This window comes from Chanos chanos, chromosome 9 (genome assembly GCF_902362185.1).
Source record: "Chanos chanos chromosome 9, fChaCha1.1, whole genome shotgun sequence".
Taxonomy (NCBI): Eukaryota; Metazoa; Chordata; class Actinopteri; order Gonorynchiformes; family Chanidae; genus Chanos; species Chanos chanos.
In genome coordinates, this window is record NC_044503.1 from 24,937,431 (window position 1) to 24,959,364 (window position 21,934).

The following is a 21,934-nucleotide window of genomic DNA, read 5'->3' on the forward strand; positions in this document are numbered from 1 at the left end:
AGTCAAATACACAGTCATTTCTCTTTCTCTCTCTCTTACTCTCTGTGTGTGAATGTGTGAGTGTGTGTGTGTGTGTGTGTATGTGTGTGTATGGTTTTATGTGGATATTCCTCTTTTTCATGTATTCACAGGCCACTTTATTGTATGATTGTGCTATCATTATGCTAATAGTACACACACACACACACATACGCACACACAGACACTGTGCTATCTCTAACTAAAACTTGTCAGCAGGTCTCTGAGTAAACATTTATTGACATTTACAAACCTGCTCACTGATTGCTCATTTTTTATGCCACACTAACTGCCCAGAGGTCTTCGAATGGTGTTATGTATGCCCAATTAAACCTGCCTAATTGTGTGAGCAAAACCTGGCATTTGTGTGTGTGTGTGTGTGTGTGTGTGTGTGTGTTTGTGTGTGTGTTTGTGAGTGTGTGTGTGGATTTCTGGTCATAATGAGAATGGAAACAAATACAGACGGCCCACTCCAGCCCTTGAACGAGCGAGAGATAGAGAGAGAAAAGAAAAAGGGAGAGGAAATTGTAGAATAATCTTGAGATCTAATGAAAGAAAAGAAACACTGTCAGATGAGAGTCCGATGAGAGGTGATTTTCGAAACTAAATCACTGTTTTGACGTTCCCTTGTTCAAACAGAATGTTTACTTTTCAAGGTCACCTCAGACGTAGCCCTGCATAGACCAGATTCAGCCTGCTGACTTAAAATAAAACGCTTTTTAAAACATCGGTTTTGTAAAGCCTAATTTTGTCTGGAAATTACTGGGGGTAATCAGTTCGCATAGTGAAGGAGAATGATCGTGGAATCTGAGTCATTCTAAAATGCTTGGGTAATAAGATCACAAAAGGAAATGTAATTCTAGTATTTCAACAGCAGAGGGCAGTGCTGACTACAATTTCATCCTCTGGTACGCTTGACAAATTATCTGCAGTTACCTCAGTCAAGCAACCTGTTTTAAGCTAAAATTTAATATGTTTACTCTTAAAGCTTTTTTTTTATATGCAAAACTTAATAGCATTTGACTTTTAATCATTAAATTTGATGAATTTGGATGATTTTTCCTACGTGTTTGTGTTCTTCTTGCTTTGAAAAGACATTTTTTTTAATAGAAAAAGAGAGAGAGAAAAAAGCTAGTGTGAAGTCCCTGTAGGTTTTAGCATTGGGGAGGGAGGAGGGGGCGTCTTTGTGAGTTGCCTTGATTGTGGACGAGAGCAGCTTGCGTGCGTGTGTGTGTGTGTACAGGCGTTTCACACCTGAGGGGTTGGCCAGACAGGAGACTGATTTGTATTGATCCAGTCAGCAGGAGACCAGGCTAATGAAGGAAAAAAAAAAACAGACAGAGAAAGAAAAAGAGCAGCAGACCTCACATAGCCCTGAGAGAGAGAGTGAGAGAGGGCATAGTCACTCATCAGAGAGAGGCTGGCTCTGACCCACAAATACACACACACACACACACACACTACTAGCCATCATATGAAGGATGAGCTGTGTTTACTGCTGTGAAATCTCACCATTTCACCTCATTGCAGCAGAAGCTGAATGGAGCACTGGAGTCTTGATTGTGCATACTCCCTGTTTTATGTCTGATCTCTGTCTCTCTGTCTCTGTCTCTCTCTCTCCACAGAACGATTTACTGTCTACAGCCCCAAGAAACTAAGGCAAGCATGGAATAAGTAAGTATGACTTCTCTGTGTGTTTCAATGTGTGTGTGTGTGTGTGTGTGTGTGAGAGAGAGAGAGAGAGAGAGAGAGAGAGAGAGGGAGAGAGAGAGAAGTGTTTGTTGGCACAGTAAATCATGTCTGCCCTAGACTCCTAGTGAAAGTGTGTGTGTGTGTGTGTGTGTGTGTACTGTATTGCCTTAGTAGCAAAGGTATTAGTTTGTTAGCTGGTGGGTGTGTTTATAAATCACCCCACCCCTCCTTCTTCTCCTCCTCCCTGCTCTTCCTCTCCCCTGTGGAGTACACATGCAAGATTATTGACACTACACACAATGTTTAATACACACAGCTTTTCTCTTCCTCTCTCCCACATTTCACTTTCCAAACAATAAACTCCAGTATAATACTGTAACATCTCCCAAACCTCTTGGCCTGTGTAGTTTTACAATACTGAGAAAATTCTTATAACTTTACACTGACTCTGACATGGACCAAGCCAAAATCCCACAGTATTCTCTGTGTCCTGCGGTGGGTTTGAACAGAGGTAAAGTCATGTTTGATACATAGAGATACCCACACATCCCAAGGAGACAATGAACAGAACAGCAAACTAGAGGAGTGGCTTTACATCAACACGTTTAATCCCCTCATTTCCCATGTCTCTGAGCCACCACCTCTCTCCCCACAACCCATCTGGTCCGTTTCCCTGTCCCGGGCATCGGATGACGGAGCTGGTTACGGTTGGCATTCTGCCCCTTCTGCTTGGGTAAGCCTCAGCTGGGCACATAGTCTGGGCACAGGGAAAAACAGGCACTAATACACAGGCTTACAAGGTCAAGAGTTCAGCACAGAGCCAAGCAGTGGGTGAAGTTTTCTTAGATACAACACCGAGTTACTCTAATGACCTCGGTTTTCTCTTACGTTATATCACACGCAATGTAAGACACTCATCCAAACTCCAGCTCGCTTCCATCTCCTATTCTCGCCTCAAATAATAGCGAAAACATTCCGTCAGAAGAAGTAACTGAAGATCGCATGCAGAGCTGCAAAAAAAAAGGGGGAAGAAAAAAAGGAGGAGAAAAAGAAAAAGAGCGAAATCCCTCAGAGAACGGATGAACTTCAATGGGCGGGAAGGCTCCCACAGCGTTGGCCTCGATTGTGCGTTAAGGGAAATGTGCTCAGGCCAGCGTTGGGTAAAGAGCGCCCATTAAATAACTCCATCAGCATCTCCTTGGTAATATTGGCAGGCTGTGCTAATGAGGCTACGGTCTAACCAAACCAGAATTTAGCACAAAACAGCAGAGGTCCAGAGGGAAACCTCTGTTTTATGATTGCATGCCAGATACAAATACATACCGTACACACACACACACACACAAAAGTGCCTGAAGTTTCAAAGTTTTGATTAGTAGCGTGGTGAAGTCTGAAGAACTCGTGAAATATTAATTGTTAGCTTTATAATTTCAATCTGTGATGTGAATGTGGTTTGTTTTTGTTTTGGGGTTTTTTTTGTTTTGTTTTGGGGTTTTTTTGTTCATCATATCTGTTGTTCTTATAGAGTTGAAAAGGGAAAGAAAAGAACAAATAAGAAAAGATGTGATTTTTATGGTCATATAATATTTTTAGATATGGAAAGCTTTATTGCCCAGTTCACAATATAAGAGTCTTAACACGCTGTGTTTAGGGTACTTCAGCAGCAAACTTTTTTTCAGGGTGAAATGGATATCAGACATGGGCTGAACAAAGAAAACAGACGGGGTTTGAAAGAAAGAAAGATCAAAACAATCAGAGGTGCTCAGACAAGAAACATATCAGACAGACAGACGGTTAGACAGAACTGTAATTGGTAGAGACAGTATAAAAATAGTATTTGGAAGAGACAGAAACGACGGAGATGGCAAATGAAAAAAAAAATGTTTTGGACAAATATCCATTCAGATGAACAGACTTGAAAAGTCCGTCTGTTGGGTTTTAGACAAGTTGACAGAGGTCCGGTCATCAAAAGGCCAGGGCGCATGGCCAGGGCGGAGTGATGTGAAACTGTCTTTTTCATCTGGCTCCTGATGTCCTGACGCGCTGCCCCAGGTCTTTTTTCTTTTTTTTTCCCACGCGCTGGACTTCGGCCAGGACGTGAGGAAATAGATACGTGAAGAAAGAAAGTCAGAAGAATGCTAACTACCGCAACTCACTCTCTCCTTTTATTCCTTGCCAACTTCACATCAACGCGATACAAAGATCTAACCTAAGAGTGACACTGTTTTTCTTTGAATCTATCCTCCTTTTTTCTCTTTTTTTCTTCTTTTTTTCAGTGTTCCATTTACTACACAGACGCAGAAACAGGACAGTAAAATAACATTCCCTGATTGTGGTGTCGGAAGTCTATAGTAGACTCGGTCTACCCGGCTGCGTACACTGTAACCCCGCAGTAGCGAAATCCCTCTCCATAGACCTGCCATTCCATTTAACAAGAGCTGTGTGTTTTGACATGGCGACAAAGCACAGCTCCATAATATTTGCCGAAGAGCTATGGTTACCACCAGAACTGACGGCCGTTTGAAAAATATGCGGACAGATCTTAAAGCTGAAGCAACTGACAGCAGAAAACAATACGAGAAGGTGGCATGTTCATGGTACAAATTCTTTCAGTCTAAGAGGTTAATACTGTCGTTTATGCGTTGGTCGAGGGAATATGAAATACAGGACTTCTCTACGGAACGCTTCTTTGGTGGATATATGGGGAACCGCTGTTTTTGTTTTCCCTACTGAACGAGTTCCAACTCATACAGGCAACGGGGTAGCTGACGGCACCAGCGTGTTTCTATTTGTGTATTTTCTGCATAACTTTGTGTCAGCTTTAATTCAGAGCATTTTATGTACACATAATTTTCAAATTAAATAGATGCCTGAATGGTAGCTTTAGTGAATGCTATATTTTGTATGGTGTACATATTTCTTGTTCAAGTGAGGAGATTAAATTCGGTATCTATTTTTTCTTTTCCTTTTCCCCAAAAGTAACTCTAAAAGTTAGTTCCGTGAACTCGGCTCAATCTCCCAGACTTCATTCAATTAAAAAAAAAACACGGGAAGCGGAGGAGCACAGCACCAGAGAGAGATAGCTTTAAAGAAGCTAATCGTCTCCGCTGACCAAAAAAAAAACGAAGTTTATGGATTTGTCTCTGTAATTAAACACGAGGCTCTTAGCTCTCTAGCCATGGAGCTGCTCTCTGCGGCGTGAACTCCGTGGAGCTGGAACTGCTGTTTTGGAGGAGATCTACAGAGCTTCATCTATCTTTAATACAGCAGTCCTAATTACCCAGCTAGCGCTACCGCCGCTGCTGCGCCTGCTGGTGTTGTATTTTCACTCGTGTTTGCTTTTCCCCCTCTGGCGTTGGTTGGAACGGGAGTTCAGAAGTTCAGTCAGATCAGCAGTCAAGCCCTGATAAAAAACCGTTTCTGCCTCGAACTCACAGCATCTAGAGCAATCGCTTGGTGATTTACGGGGTGAGAAAAAAAGTTGCTGATTGGCCAAGCTCTACTGCCCAAAAGAAATGTCCTTAAACTGTCTGACCAAGTTCTACTGCCCGATGAACTACACACACAATACTTGGACGGATCTCAAACCATGGCCTTATTTTTAATTAGATACAAAATATATGGATCAACATGCTACATTAGCCTCAGTCTTACTCAGTAATGTACCTAAAAGCCTGGGCAGGTGCTCACTTTCTGTCGTTCAGGTGACAGACCAGTGAGCAGAGCAGTAGAAAAAGAGGGAGTGTGTGTGTGTGAGAGAGAGAGCGAGAGCACCAGCACACAGGAACCCACTGTCACGCTCACTGACCATATCACTCACAAATTGGCAGCTTCCCCTTGTATCCCCAAACCAAAGTCACGCTAACTCAGTCCCACTCACCTGAGCTCCACTGGAAATTGCCCCTTTACCGGAAATTTCTCTCAACACACGCAACTGCTTGCTTTACTTTACTGTACCATAACATAGATGGTGGATGAGTCAGATGGAATGTGTCAAGTGTGTGCATGTGTGTATGTGTGTCTACTCTAAACAGTGTACCATGTACACCTGGTATGACTGTCAGTATTTTTGCTCTTGGTCTTGATTTCTTCATAGTGTATATAGGGTGTAAACTTTTGCAATGTTTATGGATGAACTCTCTTATTTTTCTGATCACTCGAAATGGTGCCTGCTGTAGTTGAGATGTAAAGCGTGTGTGTGTGTGTGTGTGTGTCATCAGGCTGGGCTACGTGGACTACGCTGAAGAGCTGGCCTCCCGATTCCTCCAGTGCTTCCCAAAGAACCGGCTCTCTGCCCAGGCCGCCCTCAACCATGAATACTTCAGTCAGCTTCCTCCACGGCTCTGGGAACTGCCTGACAGTCAGTGTCTCTGCCTCTCGTAACGCTCTCTAATCTAATCACATAAAATTCTCTCTCTCTCTCTTTCTCTCCCTCCCTCCTTTTCCCTGCCTTCCTCCATCTCCCTCTCTCACTCTCTCTCCTCACCCCTTCTCTCCCCCTCTCTCCCCCCCCCCCCCTCTCTCTCTTCCCCTCACCACCCACTGTCCTTGCTCTCATTTCTCGTATCCTCACTTTGCCTTTACACATCCTGGTTTACCGTTTTGTTTTCTGTTCTCTCCCTCCCCAAACATCTTGTTTGATTAAAACTAACTAAAAATCCCAGACTGTTCCGTTATGTCTTATTGATGTTTATCTAGCTCTGATTCCATAATCCTCCTTAGCCAATAAGCAGAGACCGTATTTACATCACAGTCTCAGTGTCAGGAGACTGGATCTTAATTGAAATGGAGTCTGAGTCTGCGCTGATTGGGATATTATTTAACGGTGACTCGTAACTGACAAAACCTTGTTCCATTTTCTGTTTGACTTGAGTGAAAAGCACGAATCAGGATTCAAGTCAAAAAAAAAAAAAAAAAAGGAAAAACTTGAGCAATGACATATTTGAGGTTTCTGTGTAAAAACAAGGAGTTTGTCTGAAATGTCTTCTCCCTCCCCCCTCCCCCCTGTGGATTCAGAACAAAGACTGAATGCACTGACATTTTTTTTTTTGGTGATACACAAAAACCCAAATACATGGTAATTGCTTACATTACTGTGGCAGTTGGCGAAAGATCTCGCTCTGACAATGACAGAAACATCTTCCGCGTTGATGGGTTTTTGATGTTATGTCATCCAATCAGATTTTTTTTTCTTTTCTGTGTGACAAATGATCGTTCTCTGTTACCATAAGCCTGCCACAAGCTGATGACACAACAGGGCCGATTAAAAAGAAAAGAAAAAAGGCTTTTTGGAATACATGCTGTATAATGCTAAAAAAAAAAACTTGTTTCCGCTTTACTAGTTTAATGAATGCTGTTGAACTTTATTGGTTTTGACTCAAACCAACACACATTTATTGCCAGCTGTGATGTAAACACCCAAATCTAATCAATTTGATTGCTATGTACGATTCTGACTCTATTTAGTGAAGTGATGCTAACTAAACTAAAGTTTAAGTTGAGCTAATATAGACTGATGTAGTTCTTCATTCCCCTTTGCAGTGCCCATTGTTCAATGATTGACCAAAGTGTCGCTCATAGACCAATCACCAATGACGTTATTGATTTTTACAGTAACAAACTATGTTATTCTAGCATGTAAGCAGCAGTAGTAAATGTGGCTACGTCTGGCTAAGCTCTGCACTGAATCCTAGGATGTCATTATAAACATTAAAATTAAGACCACCATGTTCAGAATACTGAAATATCAGTCTAACCCAATCCCACGAGTGCATTGTATTGCCCCCCCCCCTCCCCACACACACACAACAAGTCACACTATCCATGTGAGCAGAGGAGCAGAGACAAGCGATTGTGCTAGTCATTTGAATACGAGAATGAGATTTTTAATTTCACAGATTAGGATTTGTCGTCATATTAATCCTTTTATCAGCTCACAGCAGGTTGTTTGCGTGAGGCGAAACAGGGAAGGCGGAGTTCACGGGTGGGGGCGGGACTCTCTGTGTGTGCGCGACATACTCAAACACAAGGCTCTCCCAACAGCTTTTGAAGCAGAAGAATGAGGAAGAATTAATTCCGTTGTTTAATTTATGCTTGCAGTTGCTCCACAAAAGAGATTGAGAGAGAGAGAGAGAAGGAGAGAGCGAAAAAAAAACAAACCCACTTTCTGGTTGGGGGAGATAATTAAAAATCTAGCTAGCTCGGCCACTAAAAAAAAAAAAAAGTTTGATTGAGACAACATATTTATTTTATGAGGTTCCTCTGACGCTTTGTGCAGACTGTCTGAAAAGTCATTTGTATTACCAGGGTCAAAGAGGAAAAAAAAGCAAAGAATGCATTTTTTGTGTTTTTTTGACTGAGATCCAAAATCTATGCTCCAATTCAGAAGACAAAAAAAAAATGGAAAATTGCACTGTGGTTCGTAGGATCTCAGTCATTCCACAGCCAAGATTATCCTTTCAAAGCTCACGTTTCACGTTTTTCATTCCAAGAAAGAACCTACGATTTCTGATGCGCCTCAATAGCCTGTTTTTTTTTTCGATCGGATTTATAGGAACAATAGAGGATTTATATAAACAATGGCATATTTATTGTGTCAGTACGTGGGTCTGAGTGTCGTTCGAATAAATGCGTGTGTGTGAATGGAACCGAAATGACATTTTGGGGTTCAGCGAAAGTGTACGAGTCAACAATAGTCTGGTGACAGAACGAAGCGTTTGGAATGAGATACAAGGCTGTGTGACCTTGACTTGACCTTCATAGTTTTATGACTTGTAATGAAAGCAGCGTGTCTTTTAAATATGGTTACTAAGATACAGAGGGGAACGCTGGACCTTGGCCGCAAATGTGTTTTCTTGATCAAAGTGTAGAAATAGGCCATTGTCTTGAGAAAGTCAGTCAGTTTTTTTTTTTTTTTCTGTGGTTTCTCATTGCCTCATTTCTCCATTTTATGATGACTTTATGACTCGTAACACAAGCTTCTCAGGTCCTTTTAATAAGAACCCTGATGGCTGTACTGGCTTAGGATCAGAAAAAAAAAAAAAAAAAGATGCAGAACATGTTTTGGAGTTGTTCATGATTTTTCCGACTTTCCAAAACCATGTAACCTTTTATAATTCCCTTTACAATTCCCCCTTTTTGTTTCTTTTCTTTTTTTTCTTTTGTTACTGTCCTGCTTCCACAATATCACTTTTCCGTATTTTCCTCTGTCTTTTCCAGCCACATATAGGAAAAAAGGATTTTGTTTTGTTCTCTGTTCTTTTACGGTCTCCTTTTGTCCTTCAGAGAACCGGCATGTTCATTTCTTCTCTCTCTCTCTCTCTCTCTCTCACTCTTTTCCTCCCACAGTGTCTTCTATCTTCACAGTACCAAATGTAAAACTACATGCTGAAACAGGAGACAGCATCCAAGTGTGTAGCAAGACAAACAGCCATGGAAAAGGGACCTCGAATAGCAAGCACTGACCCTGTAGGACTTTACCCACCGTTAAAGAACCAGGTATGGCCCATTCATTGAATATCACCGTGACAACCGCTGACTCAGTCGCAATGCAGCCATAACGCCAGTGTTCACCTTCAAACTGGTAATTAAGACTCAAACGAGTCATTTAAACATGTTGCCCATATCTGACAAAACAAATCAGCAGATGAAGTGAAGAACTGTCCTTTGCATATCCGTGTACAGAATTACACAGAACAAGGGCAAGAACTTTCGGATTCTAAAATCTTCTCTCTTTTCTTTTTGTTTATTGATTGTCTTATTTAAAATATCTGGAGATAGATATATATATCCAGAGTTTAGATGTAAATAGATGGCTGTTAAAAATATTTTGGTTTAAAAAAAAAAAAAAATTGACATGGATGATTTTCATATGCACACCTGACTCATTAAGAGGTAAATGTATCAGGCAAATTTGGGTGAGATCTGGGCTTGTCCCTTCAGCCACCCGCCCTGCGTGATTGGTCCACGGCTTTAACCCCAGAAGAGGGGAGACCCGGTGACCCTCTTCATGTTCGTGAGCTGGAGGGGTGTCTTTCATTACCCAGATAAATCACCTCGATTTGCATTTAATTTGCGGCTGGAGGAGAGAAAGAGCAGACCACATGTGTGCGGACAGGCCCGTGCAGTTTGTAATGGCAGAATCAGGAGAAGCCCAAAATCACTGTATTACAGCAGGGATTAGCCACCAAATTACAGACAGGTGCAGGTTTGGGGAGGGTAAGGGAGGTGGGTACGTGGACCTCTGGCCTCTGCATACTCAGTGCTAGATTGTGGTGCTGACGTCCTGGGATAGGCCTGGAAGAGAGCGAGAGAGAGAAAGAGAAATGAAAGAGATTAGACTCTTTTGAAATATTAGACGGAGCATAGTTCTCTCAGACGTTGCAGTCAGAGAAGACAGTTGGGTGGTTTGTGGTTCTGGACAGAGCCAGACAGCGAGAGAGAGAAAGAGAGACAGAGAAAGGAAAGCAGAGGGGTAAAAATGGTGAAGAACTCAAGTATGAATTTCAAGTTAGATGTTTTTTTTTTTTCTTTGTGTGATGAAGAGGATTTGGAAGTTCCCCCGCAAAGAGTAATTGCAGCACTCAGAATGGCAGGTGGTCGGACAATCTCCACCCCCCGGCCCCTTCCAAAAAAAAAAAAAAAGCTTTCTATCACCTCTACCCAAGGTTGGGATGATTACTCCATCCTTGCTCTCAATTTCTCAGATAGTGCGAGTGGGTTTTTCTTTAGGGATTTCACCCTGTGTGTAAAGCAGGATTTCTCTTTTTTTTTTTTTTTTTTTTTTGAGTAGCAACATAGCATTAACAGAAGGATGAACTATGTTAGCTTTAGCGCAGCGCTAAAGGACGCCCGACGCCTTGCTGCTGGAGAAGGGAAGTCCCCCCACTGTGTGAGCCGTGTCAGCCCAGACGCCCGCTTTCATATTGAAATCACTTTCTTTTGTGCGTCGCTTCTTCTAACCCTGACAGGCTAGAGCCAAACCCAATGCCGCGTCTCTAATCCACATCTAGCCCGCTCACAAACCGAGGACTGATTTAGGGAGAAGAGAGAGGACAGAAAAGAAAAACCTTCCTCAATGCCATGACTCGTCCACACACGAGTTCTAAAATATCATCACGTGCAAAACAAAAAAAAAAAAAGAGGCCTATTTCACGCAGTGTCAGTTGAATTAAAAGTTGCATCGTAATTAACGGAACGTTTACGGGTTTTCTGGACCCTTGTCCAACACTGGAGTGTGGAGGGTGAAGATTTGTATTCTTTTTCTTTTCTTTTTTTTTTTTTTTTTCAAAGAAGAAACAAGAAGGAGAGAAGTCCTCCAGGACCTGGGCAAGTCATAATTCATAGGAGTTTTTAGGAAGCAGGGCAGAGCAGAGCAGACAGACAGACAGACAGACAGACAGGCAGGGAGGCAGGCAGGAAATTCCCCTGTGGGTTCTCGCTTTGTGTTGTTTTGGATGGTTGCTTTCAAAAAAACACTGGCATTGAGCTCAAATGAAGCCGAGGCCCAGCATAGCTTTGCCTGACAGACCTTATACACACACACACACACACACACACACACACAAACAGTGCTGCTATCCCTGTCATTACAATGAACACTGTGAGGGTCTGATCGGGGGGGGGGGGGGGGGGCGTGTCTAAAAGAAGGGTTGAATGAGAGAGGGGAAAGGTGCAGGGTGTGGTGAAATGGTGGGGTCAGAAGAGTTGAGGCAGGAAGGGAAGGGAAACCCAGAGTCCTCTTTGGTTTAGCCACGGAGAACTGCTGTCGTTAGCAATCGCGTTCGGACGTTGCTAATTCTTGGTTAGCATGCTAATGTGCAAAATGTCGGCCCTGATATTGACACCGTAGGATTTAGGACTGCGGTACCATGGACAGGTACGCTGTATGCTCACGATACGACAGGACAACACCTTTATCATTACATTTCCCAATGTCAGCTGGTTTTCACAAACACAAAAAATAAAACGTAAGGTAACAGACATGGTAAATGTGGCAGCAGGAAGATGAAACAACGTTTAAGATACACAGTCTCATTTGTTATCATGTGAACAAGAACAAGTTCACATTATTTCAAAAAGAAAACTTGTAAAACCTCCCCAAAAAAACATGAAATTACATCTCAGTAGATGCTTGTGACTTGTTCTACTTGCTTTATCAAACACTTGCATAACTGTATGTATATTCATAAACTTCTGATCGAATGTCAGATGAAGATGCATAATTCAACGGGGTTCCTGATGCAAGAAGGAATCTACGGTCTGCAACGGCTTTGCATGGCATTATCATAAATTACAGAAAGAGGGAGGGAGTTCCGGGCATTTATCGATATATATCACTACCGTCGTGTGTGTGAGGTTCGTGTCATGGACACATGTCTTCATCCTGATCGCTTTTAACATCTTTGATGTTGTGGGTGCGAGTTTGTGTAATCTCTCTCTCTCTCTCTCCCCCTCTCACTCACACACACACACAGACTTTAAATGGGAATTTTTGCAGTTTTGTATCTTGTAGATACGGGTGGCTTGGGCTATATGGCGCTCGTTCTCAGTAGTCTTAGCAGAGAGACAGTGCTGTAACAGTCCACAGTGGGCATCTACTGGATAGGCGTGTTTGGCACAGTGGCTGGTCTCCGGCCTGGCTGCCTTATTTTTGGCAGGGACGGTGGCAGTCCAGGGTGGGCAGGAGGACACCTTGGCCCTGGAGTTACCCGGTGACACTTTGAAGATAAGACCCAAAAGCAAAAACTGCAGCCTGGTGTGTGAAGATGCCAGCTGTTTTATCAAAAACACCACACTCATACAGTAACACTGACACAGCCACACACTCTTTCTTTCTCTCTCGCTCTCTCTCTCTTTCTCTCACTCTTTTACTCTGTAGTGCTATCTTACTGTCCACCCTTTTAAGGCACCTCAGTGCCTTCCTCAAAGCAGTATGCTCAAAAAACCTGTGTGATGAGCAGCAAATATACACAAAGGAAGTAAGCCACACACACACTGACACACACACACACACAAGATTCATCTTTACCACCACTGTTCGCCTTAGGTGTGTGATTCCATGCCTAACTCTTTCCAGCTCTTAATCGACTGGGCTATGTCTCTTTTCCACCTTCTTTACATCAGCTTCATCAGAACTTCTAGATAGTTCTCTACCCTTGCCTCTCGGAGCTCTTCTCTCAGTAGTTGGCAGACACAGGAAAAGGGAAAGAAAAAAAAAAAAACAGAACAAAAGGACTTGCCAGTGTTGTACCTGACCTGTGAGTTTCCTGGGAAGCATGCCCAGCAGCATGTTGAAAAAAGAAAGAAAAAAAAAAGACAGAAAGTTTTGTGAATCCCGAGTTAACTGCTGTAAAGCAGCTCTCCACCCCAAACCCCCTGCTGAGAGCCCACAGTGCCGGGCTCAACCTGCCTCACTTACCCCCAGGAACAGAAAGAGAGAGAGAGACTGAGACTGAGAGATAGAGAGAGAGAGAGAGTAAGACTGAGATAGAGACAGAGAGAGAGAGAGTAAGACTGAGAGAGAGAGAGTAAGACTGAGATAGAGACAGAGAGAGAGAGAGTAAGACTGAGATAGAGACAGAGAGAGAGAGAGAGACTCAGTCAGTTCTCCCTAGCCTGCTGCCTGCTTTTACTTGTAGAAAAAAATCACTGCTTTTCTCTCGCTCTCCTCTCTCTCTCTCTTCCTCTCTCGCTCTCCCTCCCTCTCTCCCCGTCTCTCTAGTTTTCTCTGCCTGGTTCAGAGTGTCTGACAGTGCCACTCTGTGTGTGCATCATTCTGTTTCTCTTACTCCGTCTCTGCGTCTCGGTCAGAGCTCTTTGAAGCCGACACGGCTCCCACTGTGCATTGTTAGTGGAAACACATTGTGATTTTTCCTCTTGCTAGTGAGTTGTGACTTCAGTCTACACACTCCCTCGTGCTTAGTTTCCTGAAAGAGGGCAAAAAGAAATGGAAAACTAAATTGGAAGGAGATTTTGTCTAATGCCTCATTTACCTGTTTTGTTCTCCAGCTTCTCACTCACTCTCACTCACTCTCTCTCTCTCTCTCTCTTTCTCTCTCTCTTCCATGGTGGTCTAGGCCCTGAATGCAGTGTTTGGATCAGGGAATAACTGGTTATTGTAGTTGTGGGAATTCAAGTTGAGAAATTTGCAATGTCTTGATCCCAAGTTTCTAGGACACACCAGTCAAAAAAAAAAGTTTCTTTTTTTGTCCTTTGACAAAATGGAAAGTGGTCCGTAAAGAACTCATCGTTATGGAAAAAGATTTATTACGAGAAAGCAGATTCGCAGCCTCATTCACGATAGCTTGTCTTCAGGGCATTTTTATAACCTTCTCTCTTCTTGCACACTTTTTTATGTGTATGTTACACATTCTGCACCTCATCATTTACTGCCACTAAAATCAGACAGGCTGTTTAACTTTCCACTCTCTCCTTCCCCTGCTGCCCCACCCCCATGTCAACCATCCCCATCAACTGACCACTGAAACCCTGAGACTTTCCCCTTCCCTTATGCTCACACACTCTCACACACACACAGGCACAAACTCAACATCTCTGTTACTCTCCATTTTATGTCCTTTCTCCTTTGCCCTCATCCCCCTCCTCTCTCTCTCTCTCTCTCTCTCCCCCTCTGTCTCTCTGTCTCTCTCCATCTCTCTGTCATCCTGACTGTCATGTTCCCCTCCTCTCAGAACCTCAGCTGAACCAGATGAATGTCTATCTGTGTCCTTCTCTGACTTCTCCCCTCGATCTCTTTTCTCCCACTGAAGATCTTCTTTCTTTCCGTGATTGGCAGGTGAGGGATTCGATCTGATGAAGTTCTCTCTCTTTCTCTCTCTCTCTCTCTCTGAGGGTCAGGAGGCTAGTTAACTATAGCTGACAGAGAGAAAAATTCAGGAGAAATGGGGGATGGGGAGAAGAAGAAGAAGAAGAAGAAGAAGAAAGGGGAGGGTGGGGAGGGGTTGAGGAGCATGACTCCCCCAGGCAGGTGCTCATCTCAGAAAGAGAGAGAGAATGAGAGAGAGAGCAATGCCCCCAGTAGTCTTCCTCACTCTCTCATTCTGTTTCTCTCTCTCTCTCACACACACACACACACACACACACACACAGGCACCAGTACATATATACCACAAGTGCTTGTCATCCACTCTGGGCAGTGGGGAGCAGAGCAGGAGGGGAAGAGAAGAGAGGAGAAGAGAAGAGAGGAGAAGACACGGCTCAGTGGAGAGAGAGATGGGTGGGAGCTCGATTTCATGTGTAATTTGTTTATCACTGGAGGGGACAAACACCGACCGCCTGACACGTTAGGAGGAGCAGGAGGAGGAGGAGGGGGAGGCCTGCCTCTGGTTCGGCCTCATTAGCATAAGCTCCTTCTAGAGCTCTGGCAGTCGTGTGAATGTTTTTCTCCCCCTCCTCACCCCTCTCTCTCTCTCTCTCATTCATTGTGGTCTCTCTGGTGCCGAGCATAGACTGCTGGTTTTGAAACCTGTATAAGTATTTTTAAGAGTGTGTGATTTTCCTCCGACAGTACACACAATACATATACATAATTCATATTTCTGTTGTTTATAGCAGCATCTGAATATGTCACAGCAAAAAAGGGTTTTTTCCTAATTAGGTGGTGCCATGATGATGATGATGATGATGATAGTGTTGATGATGGCAATGATAGTAATGATAATGTGATGATGATGGTAATAATTATCATGATGGTGACGATAGTTATGATAATGGTGATGATGACGATGATGATGATGATGGTGGTGATGATGATAGTGATAGTGAAGAACTGCATGATGGTTATGATTGTGATTTTGGAAATGATGATGATGATGATGATAGTGATTATGAGTTATGACGATGATGATGGTGGTGATGAAGATGATGATGATGATAGTGATTATGAGTTATGATGATGATGATAGTGATGATGATGATATTTGTGGCGATGATGATGGTGATGATGATAGTGATAGTGAAGAATTGCATGATGATGATGATTGTGATTTTGGAGATGATGATGATGACGATGACGATGATGATGATGATAGTGATTATGAGTTATGATGGTGGTGATGATGATGATGATATTTATGACGATGATGATGGTGATGATGATAGTGACAGTGAAGAATTGCATGATGGTGATGATTGTGATTTTGGAGATGATGATGATAGTGATTATGAGTTATGATGGTGGTGGTGATGATGATGATGATGATGATAGTGATGATAATGATGATATTTATGACGATGATGATGGTGATGGTGATAGTGAAGAATAGCATGATGGTGATGATTGTGATTTTGGAGATGAAGATAATGATGATGATGATGGTGATGATGATAGTGATTGTGAGGATGATGATAGTGATTACGATAATGATGATGATGATGGAGATTATGAGGATGAGGGTGATGAGGCTGATTATGAGGATGAGGGTGATTACAAAGGATGAAACAGAATAATGACTTCCTCATCAACAGCGGGAGATAACGAGCACTTGGTTGAAGGAGAAGTTTAAAAAGTAATTTAGAGTTTTCCTGCTCTCTATCGTGTGTGTGTGTGTGTGTGTGTGTGTGTGTGTTTGTATTAGACAGCAATATTACAGTAAACCCTCATATGCTAATGCGTTCCCTCCTCTGTGACCAAGCCAGATGGTGTAATTCCTCTGCCCAATCTCATCTGGAGAAACTTTAAAAAGAGAGAAAAAAAAAGGAGAGATCTGTTTAATTATCTCTTCAGGTTATTTATATAACCGCTCACGATTTCTGGAAAACGCCCCTTAAAATAGTCTTTTGTTTTTCTTCTTTAACATGCCAGTGTTCAAATCAAAATAAACAATCAGCGGGGGGGTGGGGGCACTAAGTCAAGAAGAAACAGATTGGAAAAGATTAGTTTGTGCCACGTAACGTCATAGTAACGCTATAGCTGCATGTGAAGGAAACACATCACAATTAAGGATGAAAGCGTCGGTGAGACGGCGGCGGATGAAGACGCAGACAGCGGTGGACTAGATGAATACTTGGGGCCCACTCACTTCTCGCTTCCAACATATGGGCTCTCCTAATGAGCAACATTCGCCCAGAAAAACCTCTCCTCTCCTCCACTCTTCCTTTGTGCTCCTCCAAGAAAAATCTCCTCTTTACTCTCAGCCAACCGACGGCTTTGCCTCCGCAGCTTCAGCCCAGCTTCACGGCCCCGTGTTTATGTTAGTTTGTGTGTGTGTGTGTGTGTGTGTGCGTGTGTGTGTGTGTGTGTGTGTGTGCGTGTGTGTGCGCGTGTGTGTGCGTGTGTGTGTGTGTGTGTGTGTGTGTGTGTGTGTGTATGCCTGCCTGCCTGCTGCACTCACAAACAACTTGGGGTAATTAAAACGTCTTCTTTGCAGAGTTTGCCCAGGGAACTGTCAACGCTGCTTGGGAGAGATAACTAGGCTATTTTTTTTTTTTTGGAGAGAGAGAGAGAAATGGTTGGAAGGAGAGAGAAGAACTGGTTACCTTTTCTTTGGTTTGTGTTTGTAAACAGCATCTTTTTTCAAACGTATTCTGAAATTATTCCTCAACTTCAACTTGAACATCTACACTCCAGATCTGTGTAACTATCCCTAGAAAGATCCGGAGGGGGAAAAAATGCAGAAGGACAGAACGGATTTGGTTTGTGTTGTAACAGGAAAACCAGGCCAGGGACTGGGTGTGAACCAAACTGAGCAAGATCAGGCTGATAAGGGGGTGGGGAGTGGGGGAGGGGTCCTCACTGACAAGCAGAGGGTCCCTTGACCATGAAGCTTATGGCTTCATACAAGACATGTTGCATTTTTCTGTACACATTGCATATTGCTGTACTGATGTACTGGTTTATAGGCCAGCCCTAAAGACTCTTCCACTGTGACCGCTGCCAACATGTGTGAGTCAGACAGAGAGAGTGAGAGATGGAGAGTCAGTAAAAGTAGTGTTAAACAGAGAAAAAGAAAAGTTAAGCAGAGAAAAGTAAAGAGAGAAAGTTTTGCATGTTTTGTATATGAGCGCATTTGCGCTCATTTTTTTTTTTTCTTTTTTCCCGCGAATTCTGATGGGGCTGACACGTTTGCTCGTCTTGGCGCTGGAACGGCGGGTTTTTGTCAGAGCAGACGGGGATCCGTCTCGCCGGCTGGCACAGGGTAATTACCCCAGCTGAACAGACAGCTACCTATTAAAGAAAGCAGAGGAAGCAGGTGTCAAAGCGCGTCAGTGAAATTCAACCGCTACTTACGCTCCTCTCTCCCCAGCCACAGCAAGAGACAGAGACGGAGAGAGAGAGAGAGAGAGAGGGAGAGAGATGCAAATACATCCAACCTTTCAGTCCCAAACTTTCCAAAAACTGCTTTCCTACCTTTTATAGCATCACTGAGGAGAAAAAAAAAAAACAGAAAACAAGCAGCACATATCTCAGCTATTGTGTTATTCTGATTGTATCACTGTGTCTACATAATAGCGTAGCGTGTTCTACCCAGGGACACTCGACAATAGAACTTGTCAAAAGTAACAATGTCTCTGCTTCTAGAAAATGTCAGATAAGTCCTAATTGTGTAGATTCCTCTCGTGGTGTGTAGACCAAGGGGAAAGTGAGTGTGTGTGTGTGCCTGTGTGTGTGTGCGCGCGCGTGTGTGTGCGCGCGCGTGTGTTTGTGCTTGCGCCTGTGTGTGAGCCTGTGTGTGTGTGTGTGTGCCTGTGTGTGTGTGTGTGTTTGTGTGTGGTAAGAGCAGACTGGTGAAAGGCTGTTTTTTTTTTTTTTGGTGCGGGTAATCAGCAGAACCGTAAGGACAGCAGGGGGTCTGGACCATGACTGGAAGGACTGGAGAGACAAATTAGCCCTGCTGAAGGATCTCACAGCAACTCACTTAACCACTGTCACATATGACTGCAGCCCTAAGCTGGCATAAAAATAAATAAATAAACAAACAAATAAATACAAATACTACCAAATGAATCTCACAGCAACTCACTTAACCACTGTCACATATGACTGCAGCCCTAAGCTGGCATAAAAATAAATAAATAAATAAATAAACAAACAAATAAATACAAATACTACCAAATGAATCTCACAGCAACTCACTTAACCACTGTCACATATGACTCCAGCCCAAATCTGGCCTAGAATACAAAATTAGAAAATGCAATGAGCAACAAATGAATGAATTAATCAATCAATCAGTCGATCAATGTGCTAATTCTATTCAGGAGGGCATCAGTTCTCCCTCTGTTCTCCTTTCCCTTTTTCTTCTCTCAATCGTTTCAGTAAACCGTCACAAAGCAATAAATGGCATTATTTCAGTCCCAAGCTATATTGTGTGTTCTGGGATGCCCTGTGTGTGTGTGTGTTCTAAACACAATCTGAGCATTTTTAGAGGTCAGATTATCCATTTGTCCTCTATGTAAGTGATAAGAGAGTCTAAAGGTCATGTCATAACCACGACCCTCTGGCAAGGTGAAAATCTTGATTCCATTTGGGGATGGACTGGTTCATTCATGCGGTTTTCTGTGTGTAGAATGCTCTCTCTCACTCTCTCTCTCTCTTTAGAGGGTCTTAAAGAATGAACTCCATAACTCTGTGAATGTCATATTGTATTAGCCATGTGTTCATCCCTCACCCTGTGACAAAATGATTCTGTGCAGAGGTCAGATCATTTCTCCTGTCGGAGGAACTCTCTCTGAGTCTGACTCCAGATCAGCTTCGCTCTGTGCCTTTAATGCCGTGTGATAAAACACACACTGGCAGCTATAGCCAAATATCCAATGTGCTCTTTATGAAACACTTACAGCTCTAACTAAAGCCCTTTTTATGCCTCCTGCCTCTTTTAGCACACACAAACATTCTGGTGTGACCGTGTGTGTGTGTGTGTGTGTGTGTGTGTGTGTGTGTGTGGTGTCTGCCCGCTGCCTGAATACAGCCACAGTCAAATTGTGCCACGACCACCAAGTGAAAGCACTTTAGAATCACTTGAGAGAAGCTGATTGGATGGTAGGCAGTCCAGTGGATGAAACAGATCTCACCTCAAAACAGGCTTTTGAGCCCCCCCCCCCCCCCCCCTCTCTGCCCAATTCTTGTTTTCATCCTTTTCTCCTTCTAAATGAGCCCAGAGATTTCTGAAGAGGTTTTTCTCCCTGAGGAATTGAGGGCAAAACAAAATCATACAACATCAGTTTGAGTTGCTTCGAGAATCTCCGGTGTGGTCATTCTAACCACGAGCAGCGACTGTTAAGCACCGTGTATTCTCTCTCTCTCTCTCTCTCTCTCTCTCTCTCTCTGTTGGAGCATATTGTCAGCTTTTTGAAGAGTGGGTCAGTGATGTGTTAGTGAGGTCATGTTAGCGACCATGCTGGTCAGGTGTTGGTGACTGGTGGCTCCCTCCCGTTGGGCAGGGTCAGGTTGGCCACAGAGAGCTCCATGCTCTGTTTTGTTCTCTACAGATTCCTCAGGTCTAACGCATGCCTCTGGCCAGCGCTCACTCACTTGACGGCATTAACGCTAACGCTAACGCTAGCACTGGTTATGAACCAGCTGTGAGTACAACAGTCAGCACTGTCATTAAGTCTCACTGTCTTTATTCACGTACAATATTTGTACTTTTCCTAATCCTTTCAACTTTAGATTGTTATAAACTTTAGATTGGTATAGCTAGTACATACATACATACATACATTTACATGTGGGTCTGTGGTAATGCTCTACATCTCTGCATTTTTGTCCTTTTTTCTTCACTTCTCTCCACTTTGTTTTAACTGCGCTGCTCAAAGTGAGGGACAGTTTATATGTGTGTTTTGTCTGACATAGAGAATATCAGATCCCTGCTTTTCTCTCTTCTGATAAACGTATTCCAGAGACAGAACGAAACAGAGCCATGCAGGGCGTCCTTTTTTTTTTTTTTTTTTTAAAGAGACTGCGGAAAATTCTGAAGGAACGGATGCATAATTCATGCATTGGATAAGGTTTAATTAAAAGAGCTGCTTCTGCATTGTGCTGGGAATGAATGCGTGAGCCCCCACTCACTCTCCCGCCTGTCGTCGCCTCATTCACGTTCGCTACGCTCGACTTATCAAAGTAGCCCCCCCCCCCGCCCCCCCAACCCTCTCTCTCTCTCTCTCTTCCTCTCTCTCTCTCTCTCTCTCTTTCTCTCTCTCCCTCTCTCTCTCTCTCTCTCTCTCTCTCTCTCTCCCGTTTGCATAAGACTGGAGCCAAAGCCAGATAATTACGGGTAGAGCTGCCTGAGATGGGAGCTCAGTGCCGCCCAGTGCATTCACACACACACACATTCCTCAGCCATCAATCTGGCCATTTTATACACTACAAACACTAAGCACTCCTCATGCATTCAGGGCCTTTGTTTTTCTGTCTTTTTGTCTGTTCCTCTTTTTTTTTTCTTTTGTTTTGAGCATTGTAAATATGCATCGGTGTATGTTTATGTGTATGTAAAGTGATTTGATGTCTCTTTGTGATAATCAGTTTTGCAGTCCTGCAGTTCCTGTGTGTGTGATTTGTGTCTGGGAAGAGTTCCTCTTGCTAATTTTATTGTTTTAGACCAAAAAAAGAACAGATTTTGTGTATCCCCATGTGTGTGTGTGTGTGTTTGTGTGAATGTGGACAAGAGCAAAACAAAACAGAGAAGAAGAAAAGAAAGGAATCAAAAGACAGTTGCGTGGCTACCCTGCAGACATAAATATAAAACATACATCTATACACGTAGCATACACACATGCGCACGCACACACACACTCGTCATTCAGGGATTGTGGTTGGGTGATTTCACGCCTAGTTCTTGTGTAACAACAGCCCATGGTCTGTGCTCGGCAGGGAACGAACATGTGTGTGTTTTGTGTGTGTGTGTGTGTGTGTGTCTTGTGAGCTGCAGTGTGTTGCACCAGCTGCCAAAGTCTCTGGAGAGATGTGTGTCGGTCTCTGTAGAGGTGAGATTGTGTAAAGGCAACAGAGCGAGAGAATGGGGGGATAGTACAACCAGTCTTGCCCCCCCCCCCTTCTCCCATGATCTTCACTCCCTCTCTCTTTCTCTTTCTCTCTCTCTCTCTCTCTCTCTCTGTCTTTCTCTGGCGTCTTTACTCTGACCCTGACAGAATAGGGCCTGCTCATACAGAGCATGGCAGTGGAGGTCTAGCCAAGGCAAGTGGCTGTGTTGTGATCCCTGTCCAGTGAACCAGCCTGTGGATACAGATGCTCCACGGGGCCCTG

At 43.4% G+C, this 21,934-nt stretch overlaps 1 protein-coding gene across 1 annotated transcript in view; it reads left to right on the forward strand.

Annotated features, from left to right (window-relative positions):
- The window catches only part of cdk14 (cyclin dependent kinase 14), a 112,050-nt gene that overhangs the window by 73,019 nt on the left and 17,097 nt on the right, over positions 1-21,934 (forward strand). The window contains exons 12-14 of the mRNA XM_030784084.1: positions 1,644-1,692; positions 5,931-6,070; positions 9,058-9,207. Coding sequence (XP_030639944.1) covers positions 1,644-1,692; positions 5,931-6,070; positions 9,058-9,173 — 305 coding nt within the window. The 3' untranslated portion in view covers positions 9,174-9,207. The remainder of the gene's footprint in view (positions 1-1,643; positions 1,693-5,930; positions 6,071-9,057; positions 9,208-21,934) is intronic.